General features: G+C 37.4%; 1 protein-coding gene across 1 annotated transcript in view; it reads left to right on the top strand.

Annotated features, from left to right (window-relative positions):
• The first annotated feature begins 475 nt into the window (after positions 1-475).
• The window catches only part of Phm (Peptidylglycine-alpha-hydroxylating monooxygenase), a 48,626-nt gene continuing 22,555 nt past the window's right edge, over positions 476-26,546 (top strand). Inside the window, exon 1 of the mRNA XM_089650660.1 lies at positions 476-779. Coding sequence (XP_089506786.1) covers positions 675-779 — 105 coding nt within the window. The 5' untranslated portion in view covers positions 476-674. The remainder of the gene's footprint in view (positions 780-26,546) is intronic.

Genomic DNA, 26,546 nt, shown 5'->3' with positions numbered 1-26,546 from the left:
ATGGAGTTTTTTTTAGAAAAATAAAAGAATAAAAGTATATTTTGAGTAACGGAAAAATCATACATTTCGGAGCGATGTGTCGAAGACAAAATTATAACAGTAATTATAATTGCTGTTTCCATTATAGTGATTTGTTTTTCAACGTTGGCTAAAGAAGGAGGTAGCGCAACACGGCATAATACCCCAAAAACAAATCACTACAATACTTTTGGCGGTGAAAATCTCAAATCAATAATTGCCATATCTAAGCAAAAAATAAATGAACCACAGTGAAAAATCGAACGTATTTTCGATTTTATAACCACCCCCTCCCGTTCGTCGTTAGCTGTTGTGCCTATTTTAGCTCCATATTTTGCATGTTTGCTATTTTTTGTTTGGAATCTGGGGACTTTTTATGAAATCTGGGGAGTTTTGGCGAAAAAGCCGGGGAGTTTAATTTTTTCGGTATAGCATCTCTAAGTCAGTTTGTCTCAGTTCGCGGTCGGTGTTACTATTGTTGGTAAAAGTTAAAAGTACGGAATACGTTCGGCCGGACTGTTTACGCCGCTGAGGGAATCTCAATTCAGTTTGTTCACTAAATAACACGAGATTGTATTGTTGACTGCGTCTGCTTTGGATTGTTTACCCGAAGAATACATAGTTTGTTTATAATCTCCATCGTGTTGCTTCGAGCTATGGAGTTCTACCATCTGTTGCTGTTGTTCTCTGTGCTCACGCTCGTCTGGGCTGCCGAGACAGAGAAATTTCCATTCTTGATGCCCAATGTCACTCCTAACAGGGTAATAAATCGTTTCATATTATGTACTTTCTTTCACTAATCTATTGTGGCTTTTATGAGAAGAATCTGAGTGGACCATACTGTAATTTTACCGTTGCGTATGTTTCGCCAGTTTTTTCTGTCACCCCTTTCTGTCTCGTTGGTGTAACAAATTAATAATAAACGTATAGTTTATTGAAGTCTTTTGTAACACGTATATAGGAATACCCCCAAAACAGTATATTTATTTTGTTCTTGTGATTTACATTTTAAATCTTTCAATATGGTATTTACTAATTTTCCATATTGTCGTTGCCTGCAGCTATTTTACCAATTAGAACATCGATGATTGTAATCATTCGTCAGAGGATTAATACATTTCTTGGACCAACAAAGTTTTGTAGTCTCACTTCGTCTCCAGTCTCCAATCTCCAGATAACTACTACACGTAAATAATATCTACTAAATAGGTGCTCAAAACCAGGACCGGCACTGTGCAGGCGCAATAAGGAATTCTAGTCGATTTGTTTATGAAAGTCCACCTTCTAACTTAAATACCAGTGTTTTTTTTTTCACTAATGTACATTTCATAGTAAAAATAATTTTCAAAGTTTGCTTTTATAAAGCCCGCCAAAACGATCGAAATTAAATATATGAATATATTTATGTTTTTTAGCCATTATATTTTTCACTCAAGTTTATAGGAGCAGTCCGCTCCGGGCGCCGACTTGCCAAGGCTCAAAGGAGCCAAGGCGGTGATAATACTGCGCCAGGCAGAAAAATGGGCACAGGGTCAGCCCCGCACAAAACTTACCAACATCAAAGGCAAATAAAATTATCTCACAAGAGGGCTTTTATTAACATGTTATAATATTATGGCGATAAAGGTTTGATAAGCGAATAAAAAAATAAAATGAACTCTAACGTACCTATCTATACGATACAATTACCCACCTTGTGCGCACGTATGTGACATTTTCAAAATTGTAAGTGTGTGTTTTGAAAACACAAAAGGCAGAACACCGATCAACCAACATTAAAGTTTCTGTTTGGGTTGGTATACTGGACCGTACTGAACCATGATTATTCTTCAATACGGTTCCATTATATTCAACAACAACAAATTATATAATATGTGTTATCTATATAATTATAAAATTATATAAAAAATGTTTGTTTGTCCCCTATAGACTCAGCAACTACTGTATCGAATTGGCTGAAAGTTTTTTCTTATTATTTCCAGGAGTGTTTGTTTGAATGGTAGACGCCGCACAGTGGGCTGAAAATCGCCTTTCATAGACATAGAGACTTGAATTTTCAAGGGTATTTTTGGCTAGAAATGGATTCTGCTGATCATTACTATGCTACAAAATTTCGTATGAAGCAATTGCGTGTACAAATGAAGGAGTTATCATTTTTTAAAGAAAAAATTGTATGGTACTGACATTAAAAATGAGGCTATCTCTGGAATCATAAGGTTGGCTATTTGAAGTCAAAGTTGAAAAAAAAACTTTTTTTATGTTAATGATTCATTTTAATGCTTAAATGATTTACATATATTATGAGTATGCTTTCTCTAGTTTACAATATTTTATTTACACTGCAAGCCAAAACACTGTGCAGTGCGCTGAAAATCGCCTTTCATAGACATAGAGACTTGAATTTTCAAGGGGATTTTTTTTGGCTAGAAATGGATTCTGCTGATCATTACTATGCTATAAAATTTCGTATGAAGCAATTGCGTGCACAAATGAAGGAGTCATCATTTTTTTAAGAAAAAAATGTATGGCACTGACATTAAAAATGAGGTTATCTCTGGAATCATAACGTTGGCCATTATATCCTTACACACAGATATACTACTGTAATAATGAAAATCGGGCACGCCCTAGGAAGACGTGGCACGATCGAGTGAAACAAAAACTTATAAAAAGTAAACTTTTCAATTCTTTAGAATAATATTATCTCAACCTTAAAAATAGACCCAGTTTTCAGGTACACTAGAACTCCAAACCTCAAAACTTTACTCCATACTCCATCATAAGCCCGAGCAACGCCGGGTAGACGTCAGCTAATATATAATAAAAGAATAGTAAAACATGATTAAAACACAGAATGCAAAATATATGCCGACTATACCTCTTAACTATTCGAATGCGCAGTGGATCTCGACTATTTTATTAAATATGTCAACGAAACGTGCTAATTCGTTAAAAAAACTTGCCTGTTTTCACAAATTTGCTCTTTTTCCATCTCAACCAAAACCACCTCAACCTAAGTCAGGACACTGATTATAAAATAGAAATAACTTATCAATTTGATTCAGTGTCCTGGCCTGAGTTGAGGTGGTTTTGACCAAACCCCTTCTAAACAAATATTTAATGTGCAATTAAAACACGAAATCTTCGCCACTTGTCCATAATTCTGAAAATCAAATCTAGAATATGTAGTTTATCTTAAATATACAAATATTTATTACTCCAAGATATTTATTATTCCGAAGAGATGTGATCTCGGCTTATACTGAAGACCCCATTTGAAAAATGAATCGATGGTATTATTTGTTACACAAAATAGTCGAAAATTATGCGAAAACTAGGTAAAAACAGGTTTTTTTGATAATCGTGTTGCTCAGGAAAATAATCCAACACAGCGGATATAATTAGTATTCATTAACCTGCTAATTTGTGTTCGAGTCACACGTCTGAAGCACTGGTACTAATTGTATAGCAGGATTCATTGAGCAGCTTACAGGTTAATACTTAGTTATTTGCTTCTAATTAAATGGCGGAAGTTTTAACCACAATGATTTGATTAGTTAATTACACAGTGACTTCTCAATTGCATGTGGCTTTGTGACAGTAAGGTGACCAGTATTACTCCCTAATCGCTCTGCGTGGAGGCGTCACACGTGGAATAACTAATTTGTTGGTAGGAATAGTAACGGTAGGGGCCATTACGGTCATCGAAAATAATCAAAATGAAGTGTGCAAAATTACATCAAGAAGTATCAAAATTCTATTTTAAGGGGAGAGAAAATGGGATGGGGTTGATATTTTGAAATCTCTTGCAGACGGTGACCTTCCTCTTGTTTTCAATTTCATTTTCAAGGTCAATTGTGCGAATTTTCATCATTCTGTGAATAAAACTAGATTTATATAAACAACAGCCAAGCCGCCCGCTAAAAAAACATAGATAGATATACACTAGCTGAAGTCCCCGGCGTTGAGGGTAAAGTCCTGGGCTTTAACGGAGTGTTTCGAAATTAGATATAGACAGTGACCTTTCTCTTGTTTTGAAGGTCAAGTGTGCAATATTTCACCAGTCTCGGTATAAAACTGTAGATTTTTATATAAATCAAATTAATTTATTATAATAATTAAATGTGCATATGTGAATATACTGGATATAGACAGAGATGTGCAAAATGCATAGACTAAATACAACTAGACTAGGTGTAACCAGTGAAAAATAACACCAACTCAATTTTGTTTTGGTTCACGTGCACATTTATGAAAAGGCGCACGCATTGTGTCGCAATGCGAAATGGGCACTGTGCATTGCGTTTTACCTTTTGTTGGTCTAGAGTTAAGCTATTTTGCTGGTCAGCTATGCTGGGCAAGTTCATTTTTTCAATCACAAAAATAACCCAGTTCCAAATATTTTAGATTGTACCTATGACGGACTTTATTTTAGAAAATGTAATCAGCTATCTGAATACAAAAATATATCAGTACCTTACAGATCGATTGAGGGCAGCGTATTAACAAATGTGAAAAATTCAACGAGATTAGATTTATTTCCGGCAAATTTGTGACGTCACATGCATAACACACCTCCAAGTGATTCGACCAATAGGGTGAATCAAGTTAATTATTATCACGTGATGAGAATACGAAAATCACGCAACCTACGCGTGATACTTATGGATGTATTAGTCGTCTAGCGTTGACACGCATTGAGAGGCGCGACAACTCATGTGTATGTGTGATTTATTTGGTCCGTGCGTTTTGCTAATCAGGGTTGTATTAAGTCGTCATTGCCTTTCGGGCTTCGCCTTTTCGATTTTTTGCAGAAGAATTGATAGAAATAAAATTGCGTCATTTAATAACTTCATTTATTTTTTGTGTATTTTCGCTTAGGTTTCCACATAAACCGGAAAAAATGGAGAAATGGTTAGAAGCAATCCGCATTCAATTATGTGACAATAACTGGGTACCATCAGCAGGAAACCGCGTTTGCTCTAATAATTTTCACGCCAAACATATTTATTCAACTGCAAGCGGCTTCCGATGTGTAGACTGAAAAGCTTTGCCTGTTATTCCGGTAATTATTTGGTTTGATTTTCGTGTGAAAACTTAAGCAAGTTTATTATGTATTGATTGGTTTTAATTTTTAAATTTTTTTTACTAAAACAGGTTTTAATTGATAATGTCGTTGTTTATTGGACAGTTGCTGTCCACCATGGCCACAGGTCCTGCGAAAAGAGATACCGTCATTGTTTCTTCTCGAACAGGACTGGTTCTGGATCCTGCTGAAACTTCTTCTGTAATCGACAAGCCGGTTGTTCCTCTACCAGAATTGCAACAACCGATGTGCGTGAATGCCGTAAATAACACGTAAAATTCTATTTAACGGGCGTAAATAAATAAATAAGTATGTATTGTAATCATGTAACCTCCACCCCCTCCCCCCTTACCACTCTCCCATACGATCCCTAAAGCTCTGTCCTCATCATTGCTGCTTATTCATTTGCGAACCGGAACGCGAGCCGAACTACGAATTATGGGAAAGGAACGAAGCAATCTTATATTTCTTAATAAGTCGTGGTTCAGCTCGCTTGTGAACACGCAACATTACTCTCTCTTTATGTTAATCTTACATTATGTTTAATGAAAAGTCGTTTAGTACTTAGGTTAGTTTTCAATAATGCTATCTTGAAGAAGGTTGATAAACTAGTTGACACAATGTCTCAATTCTAACAAAGTGGTTGAAGACAAAATAACTTTTAATTGAATGATAGTAGTATGATTATTTAATGCTACATAGTGTTGTTCTAGTCTCTATAATTTTTATGTTACTGTTAAACGTTTTACTAATATTATTTTATATTCATCAGCTTTAATTATTTTGTATAATTTTCGATAGCTTACTAGATATATTCTGTATTAAAATGCATGCAAAAGCCCGACTGGGAATAAAACCAAAGAAAATAAAATGATGTCAAGTCACAAAGTGATTGCTTTCTTCAATATTTATATACCATTCTATATAAAAACAAAAATAAAAATAAAATAAAATTAAAATTAATGTAAATTAAAAAAAAAAACCTATGCACAGTAATAAAAATATAAACGTTTTTGGTTCTATAGGACCTGTATAAAATTCAAAAACACAAATAAAATAAATTAAAATCATTTTGTGTTTTTTATCAATTCTTTTCCTGATTCAGCCCTTATTCAGCACATAAAATTTGCTGTAAGTGTTAGTTTCTTTTTGGTTTTATGTCAATATTACAACACCTCTGACAACAAATTCTCCGTGCTTTCGCTTACGAGTTTGAACGGTTGTACAAAGAGTTTAAACAGAGTTGGGTTGTTAAGTTCATCTCCATATTTGTGACGTACGCGCTATGTGGGGTCATTTTTAAAATGGATTTAATATAGACAGGGCCAATCTAGTATAATACATCAATGGCAAAATGGGTATCCAAAACCATTTGAAATGCAAAATGGAAATAGGTCAAAACCATAGACATATGAATATTAGTTTCAATTTCAATTTGGTAGGCGGGAATGGGTACCGCCGCCCTGGGAACCATTTATTGGATGACCAACACCTCTGCCACAGGTCACCCCAAGTGGTTCGCTACGTTTGGTGACTTAGCAGAGGTGCCCGGGTTCATGGGTTAAGGTTTGCCCAGGTCTTGGTGGCGGGTGCGTCGGCCCACCTTCTGCGTGGCGGGCCGGTTGGGAGATGCTGGTTGAGGGAGACCCTTTACAACCGGTTACCGCTGTCCGGGCCGCTCGATAGTACAGGGGCCCGACCCTCAGGCTCACGACTAAGGGTGGGCTGCCCCATCAGCGAGTGTAAAAACCCCGCCACTGCTGTTGTGCCGGTTCGTGACCGGAGGGGACCCAGCAGCAGCGTTTGGGGCGCATTGGATGCCCTCTCCAGCCGGACTCTCCCAGCCTATCGCCTAGCACCGCAGTGGGTGGGCTGGAACCAAACGCTCATCACTCCTGGACAGCCTGAACCCCATATTCCTACCCACCCCTCACACCTTTCCATTCCAGACCTTCCTTTCACTTCATACCCTTAAAAACAAAAAAAAACAAAACAAAAAAAAAAAAATTAAAATCATGAATATACATAAAAACAAACATAACATCTTTACAGCGGCGAGTAGCAGGCGTCCCCGGTGCGGGCCAAAACTGTTGGTAAATTTTGCCAACATTCGCGGCCTGCACACAAATTTAAATTCCGTCCATCACCATCTTTTGTCCCAACGTCCCAACCTTCTTTTCCTATCCGAAACTCAGATAGCCGAGCCGCCAGACTCCTCCTATCTGGACTGCCCGGGCTTTACCCTCGCAAGCAAATTCCGACTGAAAGGAGGAGTCTGCCTCTATAGTCGAGCTGACGTCAACTGTGTGCGACTATTGAGTCTGGAAAACTCCAGATTCGACGTAATGTGGGTGCGCGTCAATCTTGCCAGTACGGCAAGATTCTACGCATGTCTATACCGCTCACCGAACCATAGCGAATCAGACACTTCCGAGCTCTTCAAACATTTGAGCGATACTATTGATGATCTCTTGCCCCGCCACCCTTCGGCCGAGTTTGTTGTTCTGGGGGACTTCAACGTTCATAACGAACCATGGTTGAAGTTCTCAGGCCCAACGGACTCGGCTGGCCGACAGGCGGAATCCTTTGCCATTTGCTACGGATTAGAGCAATTGGTTCAGGAGCCTACAAGGGTTCCTGATGTCCAGACTCACCGCTCCAATCTGTTAGACCTATTCTTAACTACTGTGCCACACGGTTATAAGATTGACGTCACAGCGCCTCTGGGATCATCTGACCACTGCCTAGTGACGAAATCAATCCCCGTTAGCCTCAGACCAACCAATGAGAGGCTGAGGAGAAAAGTGTGGCACTATAGGTCAGCAGATTGGTTCGGTATGCGGGCCCATTTCAATGCTTTTCCGTGGTCAGCTGTTTGTTTTCGGACTTCGGACCCTTCAAGATGTGCCCAGGAGATTGGTGAAGTCATCAAATCGGCGATGGATGGCTTCATACAATCGACTACTAAAGAAACTGGTGTGGGCTCAAAGCCGTGGTTCAGTCGACAATGCTCCGAAGCAGTTCGACGAAAAAACGCGGCTTACCGAGCCTACAACACATCTCGAACGCCCGAAAGCAGATCAGCATACAACAAATCGGCAAAGGAATGCAAGAGAATCATCAATAGGTCAAAATTCGACTACGCATGGTGGGACATGATACGTATCAAGGTTAAAAATAGGAACTGCCCAAAAACCCTATTTAAATCAGTAGACAACTATTTATCGGGCCGAACTGTCATTATTTCTCATGGTGACACTGTTATTGAACGCGAGACCGATATGGGGTGTCCTCAAGGCTCCGTCCTAGCTCCTAAATTTTGGAATATAACCTTCGATGACTCCTCTAGGTTACCCTTACCTGAAGGATGTATCATGATCGACTATGCGGATGATAAAATGTATCTTGTCTCTGGGGACAGTAGAAGAGAAGTCGAATGTAAGGCTGGTGAAGGTTTGGACACCCTCCTTAAATGGGGGGAGAGGAATAAAATGACCTTCGCTCCCCAGAAGACTATGGGCCTCCTGATGAAGGGTTCTTTCAATAAGACAAGAAACCCTACCATCCGTATGGGAGACACTAATATCAAATTTGTGGATAACGTTAAATATTTAGGTGTCACTCTAGATCGATCGTCCTCCTTTCTGGCTCATGTCAAAGATGTATCCTGCAGGGCTCGGTCGCTGTTTCTGAAGCTTCGAAGAATCTCCACGGCAGAGTGGGGACTTCGCAGACCGGCTTTGCACGCTCTCTACAAGGGGGTATATGTTGCGCAAGTCGCATATGCCGCCTCTGTTTGGGAGCATCGCCTGGATAACTGTTTAATACTTCTTGCTCTCACTAGGGGTCAGCGCACTCCCCTGCTGGCACTATCTGGGGCATATCGAACCGTTGCTTCGGACGCTTTGCCAATTTTGGCTGGTATATTACCAATCGATCTAGAAATTAGGGAGGTGTTAACGAAGCAGCGATTAATCCGTGGATCCCCGGCCAACCACCTTGGTGTCGTCCTGACACCGGGTGGACCAGGAACTCTCCCAGGACTGCTCCGAACGATGAGGGACCTGTCGCTCAAAGAGTGGCAGGTCCGTTGGGATAGGTCGAGCAAGGGAAGATGGACCTTCTCCTTCTTCCCTTCAGTTAAACTCAGAATGGAAGGGGCCTTCCTCAAACTGGACCATCACGTTACGCAGCTCCTTTCAGGACATGGGGAATTCAGGGGAAGGCTTCACAGCCTTGCCCTGTCCACCCACCCCAATTGCGCTTGTGGCAATAATTACCAGTCGGCCGAGCACATTCTGTGGCACTGTGAGATTTTGAAGGATGCCAGAGACGAAATGATAGACGGTCTGAATGTCCCCATTAGACCGGTGTGGAACACCGATCTTGTTTCTAACAGTGTGAATTTCGAATGTTTGAGGAAGTTTACTAGGATCTGGGTTGAGAGATGGCCTGTGCTTAGAGTCGTTGACTAGTGTAATAATTGGGAACCCCCGGTGTACTGCTCCTGCTCCATGACTTATTATTTTACAACTCTTTCATTATTGTATATGCTATTCTGTTTTTCTTATTTTATTATTCTTATCTTATTTCTTTTTTTTTACTGTACCAGCTGTTGCAGATGATTTCCATTCGTTTATATTTTGTTTTTTTTTTTTTTTAATTAACTTGTCTTGTACTTTTTAATTCTTATTTTCTGTTTTCTTTTCATATGTTTCTTTTTCCCTGTCTAAGGTTAACACACTGTTTTTCTTTTTACAGACACTGTAAGTACTCTTATATATCTGTGTTTACTAATTATCTCTCTTACTTTTCTTTGTTATCTTATTCAATACTTACTGTCCTCTTTACAGACCATGCAGATCTTATTTTTACACCTTTACTTTTGTTTTTACTTATTTACCGTTGCCCTTATGTGGCACTTTTTGGATTGATTATTGTTTTTCATTTTTCCTCTTATTTTCTCTTCTTTTTACATGTATTTTTTCCGGTTCTCTTTTCTTTTTTTTTTAGTAACAGCAACGAGTTTACAGGCGAGAACTGAACTCCGTTGTCTGTTTTGTTTTGTTTATTTTCCCCATTAGGGGTTGGATAACGGGCCTCGTCCCCGCATGCACGACTGGAGCTTCTTATTATTCTTTCTTACCGGGGGACTCCGCCAATCACCTGCGCCACCCCTGATGAGCGTTGGTGGTCAGAGGGGTGACTGTGCGGGCTGGGGTAACCTCCACCCTGCCTCCGACCTCCTGACGCTTCTTTCCCCTAGGTTCTTTAGGGTTTTATCCCTCTTTTTCCAATACTTATCTTCAGGGCACCACCGGGTGGTCGGCTAAGGGGTGTGGAAGTCCTGACCTGCACCAGTTGCCCCAACCACCACCAATTTCTCAACAGGACTGCCAGTCGTGGTTCGGCGAAACTCCCCCTTCACTCTATTGTTTATTTTACTTTTATGTGTTTACAGGTACTGGAGTGTGGGTCCCCTCCACCAACTATCTGCCTGACACTTAATCTTGATTTTTTTGTTGTTTATTTTTCTGTGTTGTCCTTAGTTTAGTACTTGTAAGCGCTTGCATACCGCTTCATAACACCGTATGCGGGGACTTTGAAGGCCTAGCTTCATTTATATAAATTGTAGAGCCTTTTATTCAAAAAAATTAGATTCATGCGAGAGCTCCGAAGGGGTGACCATAAGTCACCTATACCGGGGTGGGACAGGGTGGGTGTACCTTCAAAGGTCAAAATTCGAACACGACCTGCAGATCAGCAAAAAGCTGGCTGCCTGCCCGCATGGCAGCAGAGCATTCTGGTCGCTTGCGGGCTCAATAGGTCGAAATTTTTGCAAACCCAGTTTGCCACCTCTTACCAGACCTGACGGCTCACTAGCAAACACCGCCACCGAAAAGGCAAACCTTTTAGGGAAAATGTTTGCGGAAAACTCGACCCTCGACGACGGGGGTGCTGTTCCGCCGTCGGTTCCTCACTGCGGCTTCTATATGAAAAAGCTGAGGATCCGGCATCGGGATGTACTCCACGTCATACGGGGGCTCGATGTTAACAAAGCTAGTGGACCTGATGGAATACCTGCCCTGGTATTGCAGAGGTGTGCTGCGGAAATAGTTCCAGTTTTGACAAAGCTCTTCAAAATGTCCCTGAAGTGTGGCACTGTGCCCTCTGGTTGGAAAAAAGCGGTAATTCACCCTATTCCCAAGAAAGGTGACCGCTCCAACCCGGCCAACTACCGCCCCATAGCGATCACATCAGTTCTGTCCAAAGTGATGGAACGTGTGATCAACGACAAACTGCTCACATACCTCGAGAAGAACAAAATTATCAACGACCGTCAATACGGATTCCGGCGGAACCGCTCGTGCGGTGATCTTCTCGCGTATGTGACGCATGTTTGGGGGCGGTGCCTGGAACGTCACGGTGAGACCCAAACGGTCGCACTAGACATATCCAAGGCCTTTGACCGGGTCTGGCACCGAGGACTTGTCAACAAATTGCATTCTTACGGACTTCCCGCATCCCTGTGTACGTGGATTGCTGACTTTTTAAGGGATAGGTCGATTCAGGCGGTTGCTGACGGTTTCACCTCTTCCTCGCACTCCATAAATGCTGGCGTCCCACAGGGATCGGTTCTGTCTCCGACTTTGTTTTTGTTGCACATCAATGACCTTTTGACATGTGCACCGATTCATTGTTACGCGGATGACAGTACAGTTCATGATAGCTTTCTGTTTGACAAGCCCCCAAAGGGCACACAAACTCCAACGGCTCGGAGGGCTTTGAAGCAGAGAATGGACGGTTATCTCGAGAGTATTTCCTCCTGGGGTAAAAATAATCTCGTCGAATTTAATGTTTCAAAGACCCAATCCTGTCTGATTACGTCTAAAAGGGATCCAAATGATAATCTAGTCTCCTTCAACGGAAGCAATCTTCCGAACAGGCCTTCCATTGATATGCTTGGTGTAACTATAAGTGACCAGCTCAGGTACGGGGGCTCCATCGAAGCTAGAGTAAAGTTGGCCTCTCAGAAGCTGGGCGTACTGTACAGGGCCCGCAGATACTTTAATAGTACACAACTGCTCACCCTGTACAAATCGCAAGTGCGCCCTACTGTCGAATTTGGCAGCCATCTCTGGTCTGGAGCCCCAAAATACCTGAAAAAAACCCTTGACTCTGTGCAGAAACGGGCGGTCCGTTTGATAGATTCCCCAATCTTAACAAACGGACTGCAATCTTTAGAGCACAGGCGTCAGGTAGGTATGCTGTCCTTGTTCTATCGGTATTACAATGGAAGATGCTCTGAGGAACTAGCGTCATTGATCCCTTTGGCACCGGTGCGTAGTCGGGATACACGCCAAACGCGCGCCCAACATTTGTACACAGTTGACACTTGTCACATGAGAACGGGTCGCTTCTATGATTCGTTCTTAAGTTCAACAGCTCGGCTGTGGAACGAACTGCCGGCCTCTGTGTTTCCTCCCTCCTACAACATGGGACTCTTCAAGACCCATGTTCACTCCTTCCTCTCCACAAAAAGACCCTCCACACAGCATCCCCAAAGATGACATAGGCCCTGAGGGAAATTATTTTCTTCAGGGCCTCCTGTGTGGAGTAAATATAAAAAAAAAAAAAAAGTAGACCTGCCCTAAGTGATTAAAAGCGTATTATCCCCACTCCCCATACCGGTTCCATTGGAGCCGGCTGTGCTCGCGTATGGCCTCAAGTGAAATTTGAAAACGTGACGTCATCATTCTTGTGCGAACTATGGTCGAGGCATCATCGGTTCATTTTACGAAATAACACGGCAAAATGTTGACTTGTACTATGAAAACTTGTAAAAATAGATGTGAAAAAGAGAATAAACCCAATTGTCGTATTACATTCCATATATAAGCATTATTTTACTTTATTTTAAGCATATTCACATCGTATAATATGAATCAGTTGTTACTATCACATCGAGAAACGTCTGGACGCGAAACACAAAGCTGGTTGGTTGCTGGGAAGTAAATTATGAACATTTATAAAAGTGTCTTAACTAAATACTTGAACGAAATATTCGACTCTGAAAATAGAACCGAATTTTTATGCTGAATTTGGACTTCGCAAATTTGTTCATAACGTGGCGAGTAATTTGCGCTCCCATGTAAAAATGTCTATTCATTCAAAAGCAGATTTTACTTTTAAGAAGTAAATGGTGATATTATAATGCGAGATGCCTATTTACTGTCAGATTGATTTATTGACGAATCACAGTCAGCTTCACTCCCTTCGTTCTTCAACAGTTGATTTTACCCCTCGCCATTATCTTCTCGTCTATTAATTGCTATGTCTGTGGTCAAAACTTTTCCATTTGAAAATGCAAAATGATTTTTAGAAAAGCATTTCAAATGCAAAATGCAAAATACCTATTTTCAAAATGCATTGAAAATGCAAAATGATTTCTCAGGTCAAACAATCAAAATAATTATAGAATTTTTAAACAATTTTGTCATTTAATGATGGACATGAATGTAGAACAAACATATTACATGATGGTACCTAAATCCAAAAACACCACGACTACAGATTATGAAACCACAAAAAATTTGCGCGGGACTAATGTTGCCAACGTAAAAACATAGAAACTGCTATCTAACATTTAATATTACAGCGTCATGGCCCCATGTTCAGTATTTTTTGAAATGGTATCACTCAATTGCCAGGGCTCCTACCAGGGAGCAACTTGACAAATGTAAATTATCTCTCATAGCGAGGTTGAGGACCGACTGATATTTGGGGCTTATGAAAAAAAGATGAGTGGAGATAGTAGGAAGAATGTTGCAAAAAAGCATTTGAAATGGAAAATGCATTGAGAAAAGCATTTAAAATGCAAAATGGTTTTTAGAAAAGCATGGAGTACCACAAGGTAGTGTACTCGGGCCAATATTATTTCTTATTTATATAAACGATTTATGCAGTCTAAAAATTCCAGGTAACATTGTTAGTTTTGCAGATGACACTGCCTTAATATTTGAGGGTAAAAATTGGAGTGAAACTTTTGAAAAATGTGATACAGGTTTAGGAATAGTTAATAATTATCTGAGTAATAATATTTTAACTTTAAATACACAAAAAACCAAATACATCACTTTTAGCATTTCTTATAAAAGTCAGCCATCTACCTCTCATAATTTGATTATTCACAATTGTGTGCAAACGTGTAACTGCAACCCCTTGGAAAGTGTAGACAGCCTCAAATACCTGGGGGTAAAAATTGATAAATTTTTGAGGTGGAATGATCATGTCGAAATGTTAGTAAATAAAGTTAGGAGACTTATCTATATTTTTAAAGATCTCAGACATGTACTAGACAAGGAAAAATTAAAAACAGTGTATTTTGCTATAATTCAGTGCCTACTTTCATATAATATAGTGTGCTGTGGTTCCTGCCTGAAGACTGTAATAGAACCACTTAATATTGCCCAAAAACTGATTCTCAAAGTTATGTATAAGAAAAAATTTACATATCCTACACAGTTACTTTATAAGGAATGTAATATCATGAATTTAAAACAACTATTTATCCTACAAACGTTATGCAGATTTTTTAACAATATTAGTTCTGCTAAAAGAACGCAACAAATTCGTACTACAAGAATTGGCTCTGGTCTGAACTTTATGGCAATTCACCCTAAATCCTCATTTGGGCAGAGACATTATTTGTACCAGGCTCCACTTTTATTTAATAGCCTTCCAGATCACATTAAATCGTCAAATTCCTTGTGTACATTTAAAAAGAATGTTAAATTATTTCTGCCATCCGAGGATTTCCAACATATTCTTTCATCTTTGTCCTTTTAAATTGTGGCATAATATTTTGAATAAGTTAATTTTTTCATCCTTTTCTTTTTTTAATGTAAATGTTTTTTTCTCTCTTTCTTTCTTCTCTGTTTAAAAAAAATAATAGTTTGTTACATTTTTATTGCAATTAAATATCTTGGTCACCCTACATGTTTACAGCATTATATTGTAATGAATAGGCTGATAGGTACCATGTAGGTATCCAATTCGCAGAAACGTCAATGTAACAATATTGTTATCTTAATATTTGAATTATTTTTTTTTAATATTTGTACTATTTTAAATCTCTTATAATCTTTGTACTATTTTTTTAATATTTTGTAAAATTATTAACCTCAACACAGGCTTGTCCTAGTGAGGTTAAAAATTATAACTTAAAAAAAAGATACAATGTAAAGAAACGATAAATAAATAAATTTAAAATGCAAAATGGAAAATACCCATTTTGCATTTTGCATTTCCATTTGAAATTAATTTATTTGAAATAAAGCACATCTCTGGATATAGATTATGCCCACTAATGTCCGATTGGCATAAGTATTTGCTGTAACTCTCCCACGACCAAGAATTTAGGATTCCCCGAAGAATACTCGCTGCTGGGAATCCCATTTTTGTGAACAAAAATACGTCAATGCAAACACTGTAAATTAAATACTATACCATTTGTTGGAACATCCCGTTGTTTGTTGTTTTAGATAGTATATATTTTTACATATACCTAATATAGACATAGATTAAGGCTCGTAACAGTTGCAACTGTCACGGACATACGTCTATAATACTTTATTTTGCAAAAGAAAATAATTTTGACGTTCGCAAAAACCATATTGCAATATTATTATGGTGGGTGTCACATTGACGCAATACCCATGCCGGATTACAGATAAGCGTTTGCAAATAAATTAACTTTACTTATCTCGCTGAAGCATGATTAATATTATAACTGCACTACATTATTTCTAATTTTGAACCTTTGATTATTGATGGGGGAATTCCATTTTAATAAGGATCCTTGATTAACCCTAGAAAACTAACCTTCGTCGAATCGACTACACTGAAACAAAATATTTTTATTTTTACAGTGAAACAATAGCGCGTGTTGCTTTAAAGTCCAACAGATTGCACTGTTTTTAAAAAAAGGCATGATTTTACCTGTCACAGGACTCACAGGTAACATCTACATAATACATTCTCTACATTTATAAAAACACACGCGTATTCGTTTGCAACGTTGTGTCAAAATTTCAAAGCAATCTGTAAACAACTTTCGGAGATTTAAGATTTTAAACAAACGAACATGGACATTTTTATTTATTTAGTTTAGCAGATAAAAAATATTTGACAACTGTAAAATAACTTGTTTGACTGTTCAACTAGGAAGAATTCATTTTTGTCATATTTTATGTTTTCAAATTTTTAAGTAATCTCATTTGGTATGTTACGGATTAATAGATCGTCAGCGTGATGAAACAAGAGTGTCGTCGAATCGACGAAGGTTTGTAATAACGTCATTTATCTCATGCGTGCATTTTTATATCGGGTGCTATGTTGCAAAAAATTAATGCATACATTATACGTATGTATATACACATTAAGTATGACCAAACCTCACCGAATTTCAAATGTATAAACAAAAATACTCGAGAAAATCACGGGCAAAAGTCGTCCTGTTTGGATTAGAGTTATATAAATCGATCGTTTTACACGACACGGGTTGCTCGCGACCCAGTAGCATCAAGAGCGGGTCGCGAAAACCCTCTCTTCAATCAGGTTTCAGGTCATTCACGACCCGAAACACGATTACCCGTCGCCCGGCTACTTTCAGCGGGTTTGCAAAATAACAAAACCTTTACAAAATCAAAACAATGGTTTGACAAACGAATATTACTGGCTATATTTCAACGAAATGAAATCTGAAACAAAACTTCCCATTATCAAAAAATTAAAAATATTAATAATAGCAATAAGAATAATTAGTTAGATATTTTATTTATCATCCGACATTGTTTGATTCTTGCGACTTTTTTGTACTTGGTATTGTCAATTATTATTTTCACTTTTTACTGATTATTCCTTTAATTTTACAAACGCCATTTAAATTACTAGGTTTCATAGTAAATAAACATATTTTTTGCAATAACAAGTCCGTTGTAGGTATTTACTTATCATTATAATATTTTGTAACGCGTTGCCGAATCGACCAAGATCTGTTATTATATATTAATTAGCGTATATAAAAAGGGAATTTTAGTCCAGGGTTAACCATCTACGGATAAAGAAAACCTTGTGCCCGTGAAACGTGCTTTACGTTTAAATAAAACAATCTAATACTGTATGAAAACGTGATTTGAAAATAATGGCATTTAAGTTAGATGGTAAATACTGTAAAAAAATGAAAGAATACATTTTTTAAATTCAGGGACGGAGGCAGGTATTGTTTTTCGTTTGGTGGTATAGGCGCTGTGCTAGTTTATTTCACATAAAATAATCAAACATACTAATATCGGTTGTCGGTGCGTGGTGTGAAATATTCCTGTGTGAAATTATTCACGTTCAATGAACTCAAATTTGTTTTGAATTTATGAGTCATTTTCAAAATTTCAATCAGAAAATTATTTTATTTATAAAAATATAATTCCATATTTGAAATTTATTTTGTTTAGTTTTTGACAGATTTCGTGATTTTCCAAGTTTACTAACGGTGTTTATTCGTAAAGTAAATTTCTGATCGTCTCTCTAATTATTTGACAGCAAAAATATTATTATTATGATATAAAGAAAGTATGCAGTATTTGTTTTTGAAAGGCGAATGAGCACACGGAAAATCTTTTATAAAAAACATGCTTTAGCTTCATAAATCCTACAATTATAATGTCCCGTGATTTTTCAAAGGTCTCCGCTGGTAGGAAAAATCTTTCATTTTCTCGGAGCCAGTAGGACTATGGCTTCCGCAATTTGACAATGGCGTCTGTTTGGAAGATCCTATAGAGAGCAATGAGAACGAGAAGATAAAGATTTGGGAAGAACCTGACTATTCAGATCTGGTTACTCAAGATGTCCCAGCCTGATTCTGAATAATTTATGTCCGCTCCGCTCCAAGATCCTTCAAGGTCTTTCCACTGAATAAACCACGGCCTTACAACACCCACGTAAACAGCCCTATCGACTATACCCACGTGAATAAATTACTTCCAAGTAAAATACTGTATCTTCCGGTAGCTTTACTATTGGGAAACACCGTTGAATGTTAAAATAGATTCGGATAATAGAAACAAACGGAGATGTGGCATGGAAGCGGGCCGACCTCTGTCGAGCTACGACCAAACTGCAAGGAGAAACCTTACCGAGCACCGAGTGCGGGAGGCAGACTGCAATAACATTATTCAACTTTAACAACTATCATCACTATCGACCGTAAAGGAGCATTCTTATCGGCCGAAGACACGGTTTGGACCCGGCGCCCAAATCTACCGTCTTGTGCGGACTCACGTCCAGTACAATTAGGTACAAACCCTTAAATGCATACTGTTGTAAAACTGCAACATACCGTTCAAACCACCTTTAACTCTTTGGTGTATACTTAATGCATGCCGTTTTAGAATTATCAAGTTCACGGTAATATATTTTATCGAGTGGCATCACCTTTTTTTTTCTTTCGCGAATGTCAATTGTCACTTTTTCTTCAACAAAGTGAAGATTCTCGAAAATTGGTTGGAGGTTAGAATTACAGTTTGGTTTTGCTGTTATTATTTTGATTTTCTTAGGTAAGTAGATACAATAATACAATACTTATATGTAATAACTCGTATTTTTACGGTACACTGATTAGTTTTGAGAATTTTTTTTTAGCTTTTTTTTATTTTTTTTTCATACGTAAATTGTTCATATTATTTTTTATTAAATACATAGTGTTGTAAATTTGCAACAATTTTTTTTAATCAAATATCATTAAAAAATTACAAATAAAATAAATTCTTTATATTTCCTTGCATATGCATGTAAATATCTACAAAATATATTTTTTTCCAGAAAATTTAATAAATCATGCATTTAAGGGTTAAAAAAAAATGTTCCCTTTTATCCTCAATCAACAAAACAATGAAAGTGAATAATATCGTTATGTTATGCAATTTATGTGTAATGTATTAGTTATTTCTAGATAAATAAGTGAAAATGTAATTTTCTTTTATCTAGAATAAAAACTTTTAAAAAAACGGAGGCTGCCGACCCAAGCCACCTGCATTTGGATCGTTGGCTCTGTCATGTGTGTTCAGCTTAAAACTACTAATAATTTTTATTACAATTTTTTATTACTTATTAAAATTTTTCTGTATTTTTTTTCTTCATATTTTCAATAAAGCGGTTGAACGGCAACATTTATTTACATCTTATAGATATTATAATATGTATTATACCTATATTGCCGATCTGTAAATGTTCCAAATAGAATAAAATAAATAAATATGTCAGTGCAATAATACATTGTGGTTTCGTATTCAATAAAACATATACAAGTTTCCACTTGACACAAAGCGTATTACGGAATGATGACGCCGGTTAACGTTTATTACGTAAATAATATTGAAAGCTGCGCAGTTATGGATTGGGCTCAGGTGGTCGTAATAAAGCCGGTACATCCTTTTTTGTTTTGTAACGTGAACCCTGTCCTTTAAATCTGACTGTCTCGACAGGACGTAAACGTAGATAAAAAAGCATGGCTTGTATTGATGTAAACATAGTTGGTTTTTGGACAAATATATTGGTCTAGGACAGGGGTCATCAAATTCTTTGCTTTTCAGTCATCTAATTCTCAGCCAGTCTTATATGATAAACTTTATGTCTTTTACACATTTTAACGGTATTCATAGTTTGTGAAAATATCCCATTATTCTACCAGCGTAAAAAAACAGTTTACTGAAGGTCCCGTAGTAAGCTTTCAAAGATGGTTTGAAAGGGAGATATGTAAATACTAATGTTAAAGGGAGCGCGCTATTATAGATACTAAAAAACGCGAAAATTGTGAAAATATTTAATAAAACACGACTCGTTAGAAATAGACCAAAAATCTCTTGATAATTGATTAAGTTTCATTTAAAGATACTCTGAATACTGTGAGTTTTTTATGCCCATAACGTATTAAATAACAGAACAATACGTGCTTTTTTAATATATATATTTTTTTTTAAATTTTTATTCCAGATCTCGAGGAGGGTGGTGCAATCCCACGAGCTCCATATTATACATAGAATATATATAAAGCAATTAATATTTTTTCGAATCTTGCTTTGCGATTTTTTTCTATCGAGGGAAATTCATATAATTAACGTTTCGGCATAACAAATGTATAGAAATATTGTCTTCAAAAATATTGTTTTTGAAACATAAAAACTTAAAGAGTTAAAGGGATGGTACCTACACCTATGATCCGGAAATTATTTTATGTTTAATTTCAATTAATAAATTATATCTTTGAAATTTGTATTTCTTTTGTTTAAAATTTTCACAGCTTTCGTTTTTTTCAAACATGACTAACGGTGTTCACTTGAAAGTGATAGAATCTGATGAAACATTGACAATATTTGTTGGTTTTGAAAGGCAAATGATCCTTAAGCAAATATATAAATACTTTCAGAGTCACAAATCCTACAAACCTAGAATTAATATAATATCCCGTGATTTCTCACGGGACTGCGCTAGTAATCATACTAATCTTTAATTACATTACATGAATAATCATATACGTTCTTGATCCTAAACATTACTTCTTTTGACATTTCACATCGTCATCACAACAAAATGATAAAATAAAGAACAACAGTGATAAATATTGTGGCCTAAAAATATATGGTGAATATTCGGGATCGCTGGCCACGGATAATACGAAATATTTTTTAATAAAACCTTTTGATTTACCCTAATTACAATAAAAGGAAACTAACTGCATTTGGGAAATTTTTAATTTAGCATTTTAATTTCTTTTGTTGGTATTCCTGATACCATATATGAATGGCAAGAATTTTTACCATTTACTATTACAACTAACTAGAAAAAAAAAACAGCGCCATCTGTTGGACGTAAAAGCAACACGCGCTTTTACTTCTCTATCTGCACAGAGAGCCTGAGCCACAGCAACGCGTGGCTGGGTCAGCTATTAAAAAAATAAAAATGGACGTCAGTTCTTCATTGTCTACAAAGATCGCTTTACTGTTTTATAAAAAAATGCTTCAATTTCGCAATTATTAAAATGACCTTTTTACATACGGAATTCCTTTATTTTTCTTCCTGAATTAAAAAAAAAACATGATGCAAGTTGCTCGTTGTTTAAACTCGGTATTTTCCTCATGTTTGCTCTTATCGTCTTCACCTTCTGACCTTGAGATAAAACCAGCATTGTAGTATTATGTTTGTACATAATACCGTCCAAGACGGGAGAGACGACACTCTTGACGCCTCATTCAGCCAACCTCGTGACTCGTCATTCACTTCCTTCAATTTCGATGTTTAACATCAGCTAGGCCACCTGCGACGGTTTTTTTTATTATGCCGACTAAGCCCCGCTTAAAATTCACACAACGTCATAAAAGTAAGGGACATAATGCTTATAGGTACACCGTGTTGCAGGGTGGTACTGCGAAACTTCACGAGGTGATTATTCAATACTAGCTGACGTGTACCCGGCGTTGCTAGACTTTTCTCTACTTTCTATAAATATGATATGCATGTATTATACAGGGTGTATCGGCACGTACCCGACAAACTTTAACCAGCTTTGGGGATCAGTGGTGAGGCACGAAATAAAAGGCGTGTGGTGAAGGTCATTGTGTTTTATTGATGAGTCAGGTAGCCGTAACGAGAGTTGACGCTGGACAGAAGAATACACCTGATGATGATGATGCTGGCTGTGATGGCAGGTCAAGCGCGGGTCAGTGAGTCGACGCCGGGCGCTGGTGACCGGGACTCGATGAAGGTCAGGCACTGGCGAAGAACGTAGGTCTTCAGGCACTCCAGTGCTGACGAGACGGCCGAAGGTGCGGCGGACCTTGTAGGCGGTTGAACGGGAACGGCGTGACCAGTGAGGATGCTGCGTGTCCTCGTGGTGGTCATGATGGCGAGGAAGAAGCGCTGGTCAGAGACACTGGAACCAGGGCGCTTGTAATCCGAGTAGCGCTTGCCAGGGACGGCGATCTGGTCAAGGCGCTAAGATGATGTCCCGATGGAGTCCATGGTGGTACGGGCGAAGCCGGGTACGTTGTCCTTCGCGCTAGTAAGAAGAGCGCGGGTGATCACTCGTTGAGCCTCGTAGACTGACGGCTGATAGATAACTGACTGACTGACTCGCTGCGTCGGGCATATTTATACTACACGGCCGACGGCGGCAGTAGGTAGGTGGATGGCAACCAAATCCTAGGCACTCGCACAGACTGTATGTTTCAGGAACCTTCGATAGCGTGGCAATTATGCATAGGCGGCAGACTCGTTCCTTCTGGCGAGTTCTCGTACTGTGTAAGACGGCCCGTGACGTATTGTCACCTGGTAGACAAGTAGGTACTTGCAGTACGTTGGTTGCTTTGTTTACGATGCGGTTTGGATTGCAGGTACATAATTCGGGAGTAGGTACTAAGTAGGTCGAGCGGTTTATTATTAATTATTTGATGTAGATTTTTCTCGACGCTACACAGCTATTCCTTAGCATATTTGGAGTAAAAAATCTTATGTGCACTTTGCTGTCCGGTAACGTTTTTTTTAAATAAAAAAATTATTATTCATATTTTCACCACATGTCACCACTGTTTTATCCTTTGTCAAAGTTTGAAAACCCATCTGGCAAATAGTTTATTCGAATTCCGTTGAATAATGCACGTGTGTACCTACATTGGCCCACTTTTACAATCACAACGAAATGGCACGGCACCATTCGTCTCATTTTTAACTATTATTATTTAGTGTGTGCGAAAGAGCGAAGACGCTTTTTGACATACTTGCTTATAACAGCTGTTGAACACGAAACGCAATGCCAATGACAGTGATGTAGTGTGGAATTTTTTTTTTTTTTGTTTTTAATTGAAAAAAAAAATGCTACCGGACAGCAAAGTGCCCATAACATTTTTTACTCAAAATGTGCTAAGGAATAGCTGGTTAAAGTTTGTCGGGTTAGTGCCGATACACCCTGTATATGTATATATAAACTTTCCGGAAGAAATTCTCATTAGCGGTATGTGGTGGCGGAATCGTATCTAATATACAGATAAAGGATCAGATACACAAACAGTTAGATTACCGAAAATGTAACATAGTGTTTTATTTATTTACTAGCCGTACCCCGCCACGCGTTGCTGTGGCTCAGCCTGTATGTGCAGATAGAGAAAAAATAGCCTATGTTTCTTTTACGTCCGACAGATGGCGCTGTTTAAAAAAAGCATGTATGTCCAACAGATAGCGCTGTTTTTTAATTTTTTTTTTTAAACTGTCTTATATCTGTCAGGTGACATCTATATAAAAAGGTGCATAAAAACACACGCGTATTCGAATGCAACGTTATGTCAAAATATCTAACCAATCGGTAAAGAACTTTCAAAGATTTATGATTTTGAACAAACGAACATTTTTATTTATATAGACTAGCTCTACCCTGCCACGCTTTGCCGGGCTTAGTCTATCTGTGCAGGTAGAGAAACAATAGCGCGTGTTGCTTATGCGTCCAACAGCTGTTTAAAAAAAAAACATGTTAGTCCAACAGATGGCGCTGTTTTTTTACTATCAAAAGGCATGTTTTTACAGATAAAAACACGCGTATTCGAATGCAACGTTGTGTCAACATTTCAAAGCAATCGGTGAAGAAAGATTTTGAACAAACGAACATTTACATTTTTATTTATATACAGGGTGTATCGGCACTAACCCGACAAACTTTAACCAGCTATTCCTTAGCACATTTGGAGTAAAAAATGTTATGTGCACTTTGCTGTCCGGTAACGTTTTTTTTTAATAAAAAATTAATTAAACATATTTTCACCACATGTCACCACTGTTTTATCCTTTGTCAAAATTTGAAAGCAACATCGCAACTCTCGCGTGTTGCTGCGAACGAAGCCCGTATTACATAATCCAGTACCAGAAAAGAAATATTTTATTTAACAATAATGATTATTCACATTTTTCGTATGCGAATCACTGATTGTCTTCTTGTATTGTACACATCAGTTTTATTTTTGTATCTAAATTGTTTCACCTCTGGAATGCTTTGGTTTCACCTCTTACGCGTTTCACGTATTAAATAGTCTAATTTTGAAACTAAGAAACTAATTAGTAGATTTCCTGAATTTATAATCGAAGTCCAATAATTCTGAGCACTTTTAAAAACAATTTTCCTCACTTAGGTACTTATCAATAATAATAATTGGATTATTTGAACAGCGCCGTTGTTTTTTAAATCACCGTAAGTGCTCTGTCAAAATGTTACTTGCTAGGCTATCCTACAACGTATATTTTTTAATAAATTTAGTTATTTACAACTTCGCGGAATGTGATTTATGAATATTATTGCTTATGTTAAAAGCCTTCCAGAATTACCGGAATATAACGAGCAGCTTGACACACTTAAGTTTATTTCCACTAATTTGAAGGTACAAAGAATGTATAGTTTTAAAAACAATCCCGATGAATCAAAAAACGGTTCATATAAAACTGCTGCGCAACACACTGAGACAAAGGAAAGCACTCACACAAACGTCATGACTGCATTGGATTGACCACCTGCAAATGAATGCTGCCAGATTGCTAATTTATACAATAATTATTAAATTTTATTTAAAATATCGCAATTTTTTTAAAAAATCGACAATAAATTACAACTATAATTTAAAAAAAATATTCTTAACCCCACGCTTTTTCGTAATTGATTAATTAATTCAGAATTTAAACGTTGCTTGAAATGACTAGCCGTATTTGGTGACCAGATCTGAATATCCAGGTTCAGAATTTAAACGTTGCTTGAAATGACTAGCCGTATTTGGTGACCAGATCTGAATATCCAGGTTTAGAATTTAAACGTTGCTTGAAATGACTAGCCGTATTTGGTGACCAGATCTGAATATCCAGGTTCAGAATTTAAACGTTGCTTGAAATGACTAGCCGTATTTGGTGACCAGATCTGAATATCCAGGTTTAGAATTTAAACGTTGCTTGAAATGACTAGCCGTATTTGGTGACCAGATCTGAATATCCAGGTTCAGAATTTAAACGTTGCTTGAAATGACTAGCCGTATTTGGTGACCAGATCTGAATATCCAGGTTTAGAATTTAAACGTTACTTGAAATGACTAGCCGTATTTGGTGACCAGATCTGAATATCCAGGTTCAGAATTTAAACGTTGCTTGAAATGACTAGCCGTATTTGGTGACCAGATCTGAATATCCAGGTTTAGAATTTAAACGTTGCTTGAAATGACTAGCCGTATTTGGTGACCAGATCTGAATATCCAGGTACTTCCTCACCTTCCACTCCTTCCCTTAGCCATAAAACTTACCCCAATTCAACATAAAAATTGTTTAAATTATCGGATGTAATGAAATGCATAATAATTAGACCCCAAAATACTTAATTATTCAGGGAAATAAACCCCTGAGTCATCAGTTGGAAATACCAACGACATTAAGTGAAATTAACAATGCAATAATCCTATTATTGCATTGTTTAAAATTTCACTTAATTATTAGCATTAGCAAATAATATTGGGATTAGCAAATAATAATTTACGACAATTTACTCGGAAATCAATAAAGCCAGAATAATAAAAAAAGAAAGTTATCACTTACGTCGTCTGTAAGTGGCTTTACCAAAGTTTGATAATGCCGTCAGAAGGTGAAACAGCTGTCACGCGTAATAATAATTACAACTAGCAGAACTTGTTTATAAACACACTGTTTTTATAAATTTTTTAATAAGACTGTTAAAATAAAAAAAATCTCTAAATTGAAATGGAGTTCTACAAACTAAACTTAAAATCAAATAAATTTATTGCGAAGGTTCAAAGTACTGTACTGTAATATTATATTAAATAATTTTTACGTGTTTAATTATTGTTTAAAGTCAGATTAAAGCGATTAAAAAACCCACCTGGCAATTCTTATTCGAGTTTCGTTGTTTTTACGTATTGGCGCGCTTACAAGCATCAGTCGTCTCATTTTTAACCATTAATATTTAGTGTGTAGGAAAGAGAGAAGACGCTTTTCGACACACTTGTCGAAAAACTTGTTGAATGCCGACGGGCATACTCTTCTACAGATTTTATTAAATATTGATATGTAGGTAATATTGATGTGTAAATGAATGACATTGTGAGAATTTTACCAATAAATAATAAATGAAAATGCGGACATGTAGTTTATGTTAATTTTTTTATTGGAGCATTTGTTCGAAGTGACTACCATTATTTTCGATGCAAGCGTGTAGTCTTGTTATATTTTGATTATTTAAGTTTGCAGGATTTGCTTTAATTTCTGCAGCGGCTTCCATCACTCGTTCGAGCAGTTGCTCTCTTGAGGCTATTGGCTTAGCATACACTTTTTCCTTGAGAGCCCCCCACAGGTAGTA

Source organism: Hesperophylax consimilis, chromosome 3, assembly GCF_061612785.1.
Source record: "Hesperophylax consimilis isolate HC1 chromosome 3, BYU_Hcon_1.0, whole genome shotgun sequence".
Taxonomy (NCBI): domain Eukaryota; kingdom Metazoa; phylum Arthropoda; class Insecta; order Trichoptera; family Limnephilidae; genus Hesperophylax; species Hesperophylax consimilis.
This window is presented reverse-complemented; position numbering and strand designations above follow the sequence as displayed.